The sequence below is a fragment of the Lactuca saligna genome, chromosome 2 (assembly GCF_052625555.1).
Source record: "Lactuca saligna cultivar CGN05327 chromosome 2, ASM5262555v1, whole genome shotgun sequence".
Classification (NCBI taxonomy): domain Eukaryota; kingdom Viridiplantae; phylum Streptophyta; class Magnoliopsida; order Asterales; family Asteraceae; genus Lactuca; species Lactuca saligna.
This window is the reverse complement of record NC_136418.1, coordinates 122,134,215-122,146,000: the sequence shown is the minus strand read 5'-3', so window position 1 is coordinate 122,146,000 and position 11,786 is coordinate 122,134,215. Positions and strand designations below refer to the sequence as shown.

Sequence of the window (11,786 nt, the reverse complement as noted above, 5' to 3'; positions counted from 1 at the left end):
TGTTGCCTTGGTTGTTGGATTTTAAAAAATTATACGCCGAAATGATCATGCCTCCTGACTGTCCAACCTAGTTGATCCTAATTTGATATAACTCTCGATATTCATTGGAGTTAGTAAAGGATCTAGTTTTCATTACTAGATCGTTATAGGAATTAATAAGTTAATGTATTATAGGTTAATACTTGTTCGATGGACCATCCGCTAGTAGAATCGCTCAAGTAGATGTTAATCTTCTAAGTAATTGTCCAGGTACGATATATATATCCATGCATATTAGGATAGAGAACTAGTAGAGTAGAGCCGATAGAATAGTCTCTATGCGCTTTTTGACATTAAATGCAATTTTCTCACAATTTCCATCACTAATATCATGCCCTTCTTTATCATTTCATAAGCTTGAGTAATTTTCATTAAGAATTTCATTTTTATTATAACATAAATTGAGGATGTCCACCCTTAATAGGATTTTTTCCTTAGAATAACATCATAGCTTACTAATATAGGTATTATTTCCTTTATGTTTTTTTTTTTTTCTTTTCTTTAGCTTCCAAGTACAGTTGGGTTTATGAATATGTTTCTTATTTTCGTATCTTTGAATTTACTTTACAAGTAAACTCCAATTTCAAAATGTCTATTTCGAACATATATCTAATCTTAATAATTTCACATTTTTCATTTACAATCTTACAATAAATCTTACTTCGCATACCAAGAGAAATAACATTTCATTTTCCAAAAGTGGTAGTATACCACTTGTAACCTTTTCATTCCATATTGTGTATGTTATGTTAATAAGTCAATTCTCTTTTTGTCATTATACCCTATACTTTCACATTTTGCTTCTACTATAAGTTTGACTTTCATAAAAGTCAAAGTTATCAAATCTTCATAATAATGAATTTTCTCTTACTAGACATTTGACACCTTTCATTTAAGTATGAGGGGAGATAAAATTGAAAAAAAAGAGAGTAAGAATTCAAAGAGTAATTAGAAAGTTATATGGGCCATTGGGATTTAACAAAAAGAGTAAGAACTCAAAGAGTAATTAGAAAGAGGGATCTCATAAAAGGATACAAGTGTGCAAAATTGAAAAAAGAAAACAAACATACCGAGATTTGTGGCCAGAAAAAATCACAAATTATGAAAATAAATGCTCAAGTATCGAGCACAATTGTTACATATGAGGTGAAAGTTGAGACATTAGCTTATATTGCAATAAGAAATGAACTTATAACTTTAAATCCTCAAACAAATACGAGTTAACAAACGAAAAAAGTTTTTATATACATCTTTAGAAATTTAAGTCTGCCTTTGTTGTGAAACATCAAATTTGGAATTTAGTATCTATCAGAAATGAGCTTAACAATCAAATAATAGACTTAATTGTGAAAAATTTTACCAACCAGATAACTATATAAGACTTAACAGAGTCAACATTGTTGTGGGTATGGATTAGTTGCGAGGAACCTAAGCCAAGTTTATCAATATGACTTATAGAAGATGATACAAACCAAACCACCCTAGGAGATTCGATTGTAGTCTATATAGACAAGAGAATACTGAGTTGGGGAATTAACAAGAAAATTGAAACCTATAAAGGTTTAGTGAAGGTATGTACTTTGTGTATACCTTGATATGTTCAACATTAAGAAAGAGAAAAAAATGACATATGTTATTGTGGTTTGAGAGTACAACAAGCTCTTTTACAATGATATCTTATGGCTATCTCTGGATCATTAGGTGACGTTTCATATTGATTTGACGTTAATGAAAAAACATATTATGTGGAACCAAATCAATTGAAACTTATGAAGACAAAACATCTCATGAAGAAGGTGAAAGAGCTTTGTAATAAAGGTTTTATTTGATGAAGTTCATTGTTGTAGGGCAATTTTGTTTATGAAAAGAAGAACATGGTCTTGAGGGGGCCTATTATTTTTTAGAAATTGGTTTTCGATACGAGCATCTAAGGTAGCATTAGTTGTAAGTGTGCGATAAAAAGATGTAATGATCTGCCCCTCAGGATGATTTGAACTAGGGATGTTATTCGGGTCGGAACCGAACCGAACCGAACCGAACCGAATAAACCGAAAACCGAATAAGGCTAATTGTATGAACCGAAAACCGAACCAAATAAGCAATACGAGTTCGGTTCGGTTCGGGTATTATTCGATTCGGTTCGTTTCCGACCCGAATAACCCAAATAACCTGTGCAAGATGATTAAGGAGTCGAATAACCCGAATAACCCGAATATTTTGTAGTCGAATAACCCAAATAACCCTAATAGCCCGAATAACCTGAATAACCCGAATAACCCAAATATTTTGTATTACTTTTGAATCTTATGATTTCATAAATATATAACCCGAATAACCCGAATATTTTGTAGTCGAATAACCTGAATAATCCTAATAGCCCGAATAACCCGAATATATTACGATTCTGGTGTAATTGGCGATCAAACAAATTAAATGTCGACAGCAAGAAGTAGAAGTCGGCACTTGGCAGCAAGAAGTAGAATGTTCTTCGATTCGGCAGCAAGAAATTTTCAATGTTCGGCTAGTAGAATCAGTCGAATGTTGATCAAAGAAATCGGCAGCAAGAAATTTTCAATGTTCTTCGATTCGGTGTAATTGTGTTCGTCGGTTCGATTTGGTGTAATTGTGTTTGGTTTACCCGCTATTAGGATTAGGGAATCGAATGGGAGAATCGTTGAGACGTCGACTGTGAGAGGGAGTCGTATAGGATAATCGATTCACGGCTCACGCAATTGAAAATAGATGCTTCATATTCGGTTCGGTTTTTTGGACCGAATAAGTCCTTATTCGGGTAACCCGGACCGAATAACCCGAAAACTAAATAAGCCATATACAGATACCCGAAAACCGAATCGAATTGCTTATTCGGGTCTTATTCGGTTCGGTTCGGGTTTTCGGCCCAATTTCTCATCCCTACCTTCAGCTGTCGCGAGTGAGTCCTTAGCAGCCACCCATTGTCTCCATCGCAATTCTAATCAGGCGTGGTGCCGCCTACTGCCACCATTATGCGCCGCCTCATACTGCTGCCGAGAACGAAACGTGAAGCCGAAGGGAAACTGTTGAGGGCCGTAATGCACGACGTGTACACCGTGCGTGATCCGGGAGCCATCGTAATTGATCAGTAAGTCCAATCTCAATCTATTTCCTCTTCGTTTCCCTATTTGTTGCGTATATGGAGTTTTGACCGCCGACGGTGGTCACTGGTGGCCAAGGGTCGCCGCTGTTATGCCATTAATTGTCGTCTGCCACATGTGAGGCTAATTTGGTTATGTTGCGTGTTTATGGGTTTGCACAGTTAAAAATCAAAGAGACCGCCACCACCACCACTTCAAGGTGGTGGCTGCTACCTATTTCGTTTTTCTGCCACCATTGGCCGCCACCAGTCACCAGTGGTGGTGGCTGTGGGTGTGTGTATTCTATATGGGAGGTCATTTATGCACTTTTTAGACGGGAACCATCACCACCACCATAAGGAATGGTGGCTGTCGCCAGCCCACCGCCATGACCACCACTACCCGGGGTGGTAATGGGTGGTGCTTGGCATAGTGAACCCTAATTGGCCCAAATGCTTGATCTGGGCTTGATGGATGGCTATTGGGCTAAAAACCCTAATTTCTGGGCTTGTTGGATTGGGCCTATTGGGACCCGCATTTGGACCAGTGACTGAAGATATAACTCATGACAATTCTATTATATGATGTCTTAGTGGAACGATGGGCTTAATGTGTTAAGTCCTTAATGGACTAAGTTCTTAATGGGTCAAGTGAGAAACACTTAACCCTAATCGTCATTTTAAGTGAAAACCCTAATTTTTCTTGGGCCATCCAAGAGCAGTCATGTGAACCAAAATATTTAGATGGGCTTTAGGGTAAGGCCCATATGAGGGTTTGGGCCAAATTTGGAAAATTGGGCCATGAGTGGGCCTTGGTGGGCCTAATGGACTTGAGATATTATGGACCAGATTGGTGGACTATATTTAGACCTAATAATGTTAAGGTTGTTCTTAGAACCTAATGGGGTTATTTGTGGGTTTGACTTAGTGATAGAAGCCAGAGTGTAGCAGCAACATGTATAGGATCTGTTCGCCATTTGAGGTGAGTCTTCTCACTATACTTATCTGTGTTGTAATTTGTGTGTGACCGGAGGGTCTTATTCTTGTTGATGAACAGAGGGTCTTATTTGCACTATTGACCGGAGGGTCTTAGTATATTATGACCAGAGGGTCTCAGTACATATAGACCGGAGGGTCTTAGTACACTATCGACCGGAGGGTCTTATTTGTTTATTATGTGTTATCGTGCATATTGTCGTTGTGACTTATGTTGTTATGGTAATATGTGTACATATTGATTTTATGTGTTTATATGAGTATTGTGATGTCGTGCATTATGTCCATGTGAATTATGTTGTGTATTTATTATGAGTTTATAGAGTTAGGACCGAAGGGTCCACAGAGTTAGGACTGGAGGGTCCATAGAGTTAGGACCGGAGGGTCCATTAGAGTTATGGGATTGGAGGGTCCCACTGAGACACATTGACCGGAGGGTCTTACAGAGTTATAGCCTCGAGTGGCTAATGTGTATTTGTGGTATTTTGGGGAACTCACTAAGCTTTGTGCTTACCGTGTTATGTGTTATGTGTTTCAGGTACTTCTCAGGATCACGGGAAGGCGCTGAATTGATTGTACACACAAGATAAAGAGATATCTTTTTAGGATCCTGGATTATTAATCAAACAATTATGAAATTGTGTTTTGTTAAATTGATAATTGGGATTTTTGTGAACTGCATTATGAGAATTTTTGTAATTTAGAAATGAAAAATTTGTTCAAAAATTTACAGTGTTACAGTTCCAAGAACCACCGGTTTTGGTTCCGCTTCCGGACAATTCTTTTGTGTTTGATTTTATTAAAGGTTGAACTTTTATCTTCCATTGATCGGCACAACAGGGAGGTCGGAGCCATGCGAGACTATCAAGGCGCTCTAACTGTCATGGTTTGTTCATTCTCCTACTTTGTTTCCTTATTCCATTCTAATAATTTTTCAAAACCATTTCAAATTTTCCTAATGATTTTGCAGTTTATGCCATTAGGTTATCGTCTTCTGCTTCATGGCAAGATCTAAAAGTCAGTTTCGTTGACATTTTAGGTCTCATTGTGTTGTTTATGTGTTTCCTAATCCTATTTGGTGATATTGTTTTGGATCACATGCGCATATATGCTGATGTTTATTTTTTCTCTCAAGTTTTCCGCGACCGTGATTGTAAGTAAGTTGTATTTGATAATTGTCAACGAATGTTATTTCTTAACATTTTTTTCTTTGTTTTTGCGATTTATAACCAATTTGTTGTTTGGTTTTGTCACTTACAAGTCTTTTTTTTTTTTTTTTTTTTTTTTTTTCCAGTTGTTGGAAATAAAAAGCAGATGTCGAAAATGTGGTTGCGTTGATGTAAGTTACTTACATTGAACGCTTACATTCATTTCATAATATTTTTTTATATACCACCCAAGTGGCCAAGTATGCCGTCATTTTTTAAAACTATAAATTCATACCTTTTATATATGATTATAATAAAACAATTTTGCAGCTTCACGTTAATATCAATTATTTTTATCTTATCAATCTATTATTATAATTATCATATAAACAATACCATTTCTTACATTTAATCATTTCATAACTTTTCTCAGCATCATGGTTCTTCTGGAGCTTCTGAAATGGAAATGGAAATACTAAAACTAGACTGGAAAAGATCCATGCAAATGATCCAACAATAGAAAAAATTGTATCAAATTTTGAATCAGTTTTGTGTTGGTTAGCAATTGGGCTCTTCTAATTGGTTCTCATTTGGTGAGTAAGCACCTTAATACTAGACTTCAACCGTTTTAGGGAAAATTACACATTATCAACCTTTTACCTCAAAATCTATTATGAGTTTTTTTTATTTGGATAAAATATATTAATTCACTTTTCCTCTTCATTTCCGTCATTATTGACCTAAAAAAGCAGCTCCCAGGTTCGATTTTTCAGTTGGACATTTTTCAATGAGTTGGCATTTCACATGGCAAGTGAAATGGCCACATACGTGTGTAAAAGTGTCAAAAACCGTTGTTTTTAAGTATCCATAAGGATAGCACATGCTTATGTGGACATTAGATGCTACATCACAAAAATTATTCATGTAAGCAAATCAAAGTTGCTAACCGGTTTTCCTGTTGCTGTAATCGGAAATAAGAATGATTTGGGGCTGAGATTTTTTTTTTTTGAGAAGTTGACTTATGCAAAAAGTTAGAAAAGAATAAAATTTGGAGCAAGGATAAAATTAGAGAGGCACTTTTTTTTGAGAGGTTGACTTTGAAAAAAAGTGTTTTAACTATGAATGGTGAAAATTAAGTAGGAGAAAAGTGTCAACGTCTAATATGCGTTAAATATTATTACAAACTATTGAATTACAATTTTGGCTTTGCAGGAAAGTGACCGGGAAGAAACGTAAACAGGAGATGCTTTCACAAATTGAATGAGTTACCAAATTGGTGGGGTTTGAGTATTTGAATATAGTTGGAGAGAAACAACAATAACCTCTCAATAATGTAAGAAAAATAATCTTTATTGATGCATATAATGAAACTGCATGTTAGGGAGACCAGAAAGTATAAATTTTTTTCTTCTTTTTAACCAGAAAGTATAAATTTTTTTCTTCTTTTTAACTCTTCTTTTGAATGCCTCTGTATATCTTTAATGACTTAGATAAAAAAAAAATCACACATCTAGCCCCGCAACGCGGGGTTACCCACCTAGTTCCTATTAACTAAGATATTGCAATTAAGTTTTTTCAGGCCATTTAATTGTTTTGGGTTTATATTAAAATAAAGAAATAGATAACTTTTATTCGTTTCCTACCTTAACTAAGAATTTGCAATATCTTATTAGGTTTAAGCTAAAATAAATAAATATATAAGTAGTTTTTATTCGATTTTTTTGGGTAATTCGGTTTCAATATTAATAATCAGATCCATTCTAAAATCCAAAATATTAATTCTGTTTTAATCAAAACCAATCCAAAAATCCAAACTAAAAGGGTGTTTGGATAAGAAAAAAAATACCAGCTTATTGCTTATTGCTTATTCTCACCGCAATAAGCTAATTTAAGTGTTTGGATAAGATGCTTAAAAAATCAGCTTATTGTGGTGGGAATAAGTTAAATAAACTGATTTTAATAAGCAAGTGGGGTAATGCTTATTGCTTATTGCTTAATTTTAATGATTTCGAAAATTACATAAATACCCTTCAAACCAACGACACAAACCCATAACCCTCGTCGTTCAATCGTTCATCTATTGTCGTCGATAGCTATTCCCACTGCGCTGTCATCGCCGTTCTTGAGACAAAGCAGCCATCAATGATCAATCGGTAAGAAATCTGCTTCTTCCTTTATTTTTCTCTCCTGGTAACGAAATCGATCAAGCAAGCAGCCATGTATGTGTTTTTTTCCCTTTTCTGTGATCGATCAAGCAGTCGAAGTTCTTGACTGTTCATCTTTTTTCTTCATTCTTTGAATGTGGTTGTTATTAGCTATTCCCATTGCACTGCCCCTGTTATTGCAATGTTAATTGAACTGTGAATTGATGTAATTAGCCATGTAGTTTCTTTGTTTTTTTCCTTCTACATGCAGTGAATTGCACCTGTGATGTTTGATCTTAAATTTCCCTGACATGCTTCTATTTTTACTTCATTATTGTTGTGGTTATTTGTTCCACATGATTGTACTGATGTTTTTTTTTTTTTTTTTTTTTTTTTTTTTTTTTTTTTGTATTTAAGAATTTTCTTCATACTTGTGGTTATTTTTTCTTCCTGTTTTGATTCAACATTACCTTGAATTTTCGAATTTTCTTCATTCCTTATGATGATGCAATATAGGTAATGGACACTATCAATGTTCATGATGTGGATATTGATACACCCAAAATGAAAGTTCCAAATAGGTTTCATTGGGATCCTCATACATTCAAGATATTTCTTGAGGAATGTATGACCGAGCTAAATAACGAGAATAGGACAGGTACTTATTTCAAACAAGCGGCGTGCCAAAATATATGTAAGAGGCTTTTGGAACGAACGGGTAAAGAGTTGGACAAAAATCAAATGAAAAACAAATGAGACATAATGCGGAAAGAGTTCAAATATTATGACTGTTTAACAAGACTAGAAACGGGAATTTCAACTGATCCCTCGAAAAATATAATCTCAGCATCAAAGGAATGGTGGGATGAAAAAATAAAGGTAATAATTAAAAAAATGTATCTAACAATATAGTATTTGTATTGTGTTTTCATGACATTTTCATTTTGTACATATAGGAAGATAAAGAGTATGCTAAGTTTAAGGATAAGAATTTGGAGGTGTATCATACATATTATGAGGCTTTATTTCGGGATACTGTAACTGTTGGAGACAAGGATAAGGTACCTTGGGAAATTGGCAGCGGTAGCACTCCGGTTGATGTACAGTATGTGGATATTACGGATGAAAAAATGGATACTGACGGAGTCCGCTTATTTGAAGATGTTGATCCTTTTCTCACATATGATAGTTCTAGTATGAAAAGGAAGGGAAAGAAGTTAACTCCCAGGCGTGACAACAAAAGAAAATTTGAAGGGAATAATGAAGGAAAAAATGAAGGGAAAAGTATGGCAAACTCGTCATATGAAGAGAAACTACACAATATTTTTGATGTTTTGTTAACAAGGAGCACTCAACCCTCTAGACAAACCATACAGTCACCCACAACAGAAGATTGCATGGCAATTGTCTCTACTTTCTCGGGTTTTGAAGAAGGGTCAATAGGATATTTAGAAGCGTTAGAGGTCTTTTTAAAGAAACTAGCTCGTCAGAATTTTATGGTTCCAAAAACTAATGAAACAAAGATGGAGTTTCTCAAGAGGCTTATAGAGAAAGATAAGTAGCTGAAGACTTTAAACAATCGTTAGAACTTTTGTGGTCAATTTTGCCCTTGTCCTATGACTTTGTTTTTGTTTCTTTTTCAATGATTTTATGTATTAGGAAGACTTTAAACGGTTTTCATGTGTTAGACCTATCCTTTCAACTATTATGTTACATTTAAACGGTTGTTTTGCGTTTGTTTCCTTTTCAATGATTTTATGCAATGTTGTTTGATATTTGTTTTGTGGTCAATTTTGCCCTTGTCATGATTTTGCCATGAAGTCATCTAGTATGTGATAAAATTCAATCTTACACTATTTTCCTTATCGTTTAGTAACATGTTATATTAATGGCTAGTGACTGTGAAAGTGATAGCTTATATGACAGTGATCACTTATGTGATGAAAATGAAGAAAATGAAGATATTTAAACACTTCTTTTATGTGGCCTTGCTGTCAAAGGCTTACTAATGACTCATAAATCGAAATATGTACGTAGACGTCGTCGTTCATCTTCACGCACAAGAAGCATGCTAATCAATGAAATACTTAACGATCATGAGGCCCGATGTTATCAACTTTTCAGATTAGAAGTCCCGGTTTTCAACATGTTATGTAGGGATCTTGTTGCACATTATAGGTTGAAGAAATCACGTCATGTATCTACTGAAGAGTCCCTTGGTATTTTCTTGTTATACTTAGCGCATGGATGTGGAAATAGGTTAGTTCAAGAGTTCTTTAATCATTCTGGGGAAACAATCCATAGACATTTTCATAAAGTCTTGGATGCTGTGGTTAACCTAAGTAAGGACATCATCAAACCAAATGCTAACTACAACGACACTATACCAGAATATATTTTAAATAACCGTCGGTATTATCCATACTTCAAGGTACTTATCTGTTGCAAAGTTATATTATTTGGTGAATTTGTGTAATAGTAAAAATAATTGGTAACTTATTATGTTATTTGAATTTGTAGGATTGTATTGGTGCCATCGATGGAACACACGTAAAGGCCTCTGTTCCGCAACGTGACCAAATCAAATACATTGGACGAAAGAATTGTGTTACTCAAAATATTATGGCAGCATGTGATTTCAACATGTGCTTTACCTTTGCGTGGGATGGATGGGAGGGGACTGCACATGACACGAGAATTTTCAATGAAGCGCGAAGGAGACGTGAAGTTAAGTTTCCACTTCCAGCCGATGGTTAGTATGCTTACTCATTAATAGAAGTTTTATATTTTCAAACCATATGAATGAATAACAATCTTTTTTTATTATTATTTCTACAGATAAGTATTACCTTGTAGATGCCGGATATCCTAATACAAAAGGTTATCTTGCTCCCTACAAAGGTTCAAACATCCTTTATCACATTCCTAATTTTCGATGTGGACAGACCCGTGCCTCGCGAGAACCAAAAGGATTCAAAGAAAAATTTAACTACTATCATTCGTCAATTTGTAATATAATTGAACGAACTTTTGGAGTCTGGAAGGCTCGATGGGTGTTACTAAGAGATATGCATGTAAATTTTAACTTCGCAACTCAAGTAAAAATTGTGCTAGCTTCAATGGCAATTCACAATTACATTAGAATGAGCGGTAGTGGTGATGCATCATTTCAAATAACGCAAAAAGAATCTTATATTCCGCGCAATGATGAAGGACCCGATGATGGTGTTGAGCCACATGATGAAGTATCAAGTATACAACGTAGAAGTGACGATATGTATATGAGTGCAGTACGCGATATGATTGCGGGACAAATATTCTCAAGGTCAAACACTCGTGCACGTAACGACGTATGATTTGTTTTGAAACGAATTTTATGGATAATATTTTGGATATTTGGATAATATGTTGGATATTTTGGATAATATGTTGGATAATATTTTGGATATTTGGATAATATGTTGGATATTGTGGTTTCATATAATTAAAAAAAATGTTTTTTATATAAAAAATGGTGTATAAATAAAATGGGAAATTGTTTTTTAGTTATTGTGAATAAAAAAACTATTATTATTGTTTAAAAAACAAAAATGTTTTGTTTGAATAAGAAAAATATGCTAAAATATAAGAGGAAGTCATTTTTGGTCATTTTAATAATAAGCTGTTTTGTTTGCCAAACACTTAAAAATGCTTATTGCTTATTGTTTATTCCCACTACAACAAGGTAATCCAAACACTTTTTAAAAAACTGCTTATTCCCACCACAATAAGCAATAAATAATAAGCTAATTAAGCTAAAAATGCATTTATCCAAACATCATCTAAATAGTTCAATCTGAATTCTCCGGTTGAATAATTCGGTTTTACCCAAACAATGAACACCCCTAAACTTTAGAAAAATCTTTCAAGCCAATCTATTTAAATAATTCAAACCTATTTTATTAAATACTATTAATTAATTAATTAGCTACTGAATAGATTGTTTTATTTAATCAACAAAATAAATAGTTTTATTTATTTGGTTTGTATTAAAACTAAATTTTATTTATTCATTCTATTTGGTAAATGGTAATTTATTATTTATAAATATATTATTTATATTCATATATTTTAGTAGTATGTGTGTTACCCATATATTTATTAGCACTAGAGTAACATTTTATTTTGTATACATTAGATCCTACAAGAGGGATGTCGACTTTCCATTTGAAGTGTTTAACGATCAATGCTTCAATAATGCATACATTTCCTCGATTGTATCAAATACTAGGCGAATGTCCGCGCGTTACGTAGTGGGATAATTATGTAGTTTAATATGGTTATATATAGTTTAATGTATTGTGAATA

General features: G+C 34.1%; 1 protein-coding gene across 1 annotated transcript; it reads left to right on the top strand.

Moving 5' to 3' along the window:
* The first annotated feature begins 9,509 nt into the window (after positions 1-9,509).
* LOC145030039 (uncharacterized) lies at positions 9,510-10,795 on the top strand. Its single transcript, XM_078978475.1, has 3 exons — positions 9,510-9,870; positions 9,960-10,191; positions 10,278-10,795. The coding sequence occupies exons 1-3, from the start codon at positions 9,586-9,588 to the stop codon at positions 10,793-10,795; spliced, it is 1,035 nt and encodes a 344-aa protein (XP_078834601.1). The 5' UTR covers positions 9,510-9,585.
* The last annotated feature ends 991 nt before the right edge of the window (positions 10,796-11,786 follow it).

Bases quoted from the DNA above. Each gene is read 5' to 3' on its own strand.
- LOC145030039 (XM_078978475.1), top strand. From the start codon at position 9,586: ATGTTATGTAGGGATCTTGTTGCACATTATAGGTTGAAGAAATCACGT. The intron at 9,871-9,959 runs GTACTTATCTGT...TTGAATTTGTAG, and splicing joins GGTATTATCCATACTTCAAG to GATTGTATTGGTGCCATCGA. The intron at 10,192-10,277 runs GTTAGTATGCTT...TTATTTCTACAG, and splicing joins GTTTCCACTTCCAGCCGATG to ATAAGTATTACCTTGTAGAT.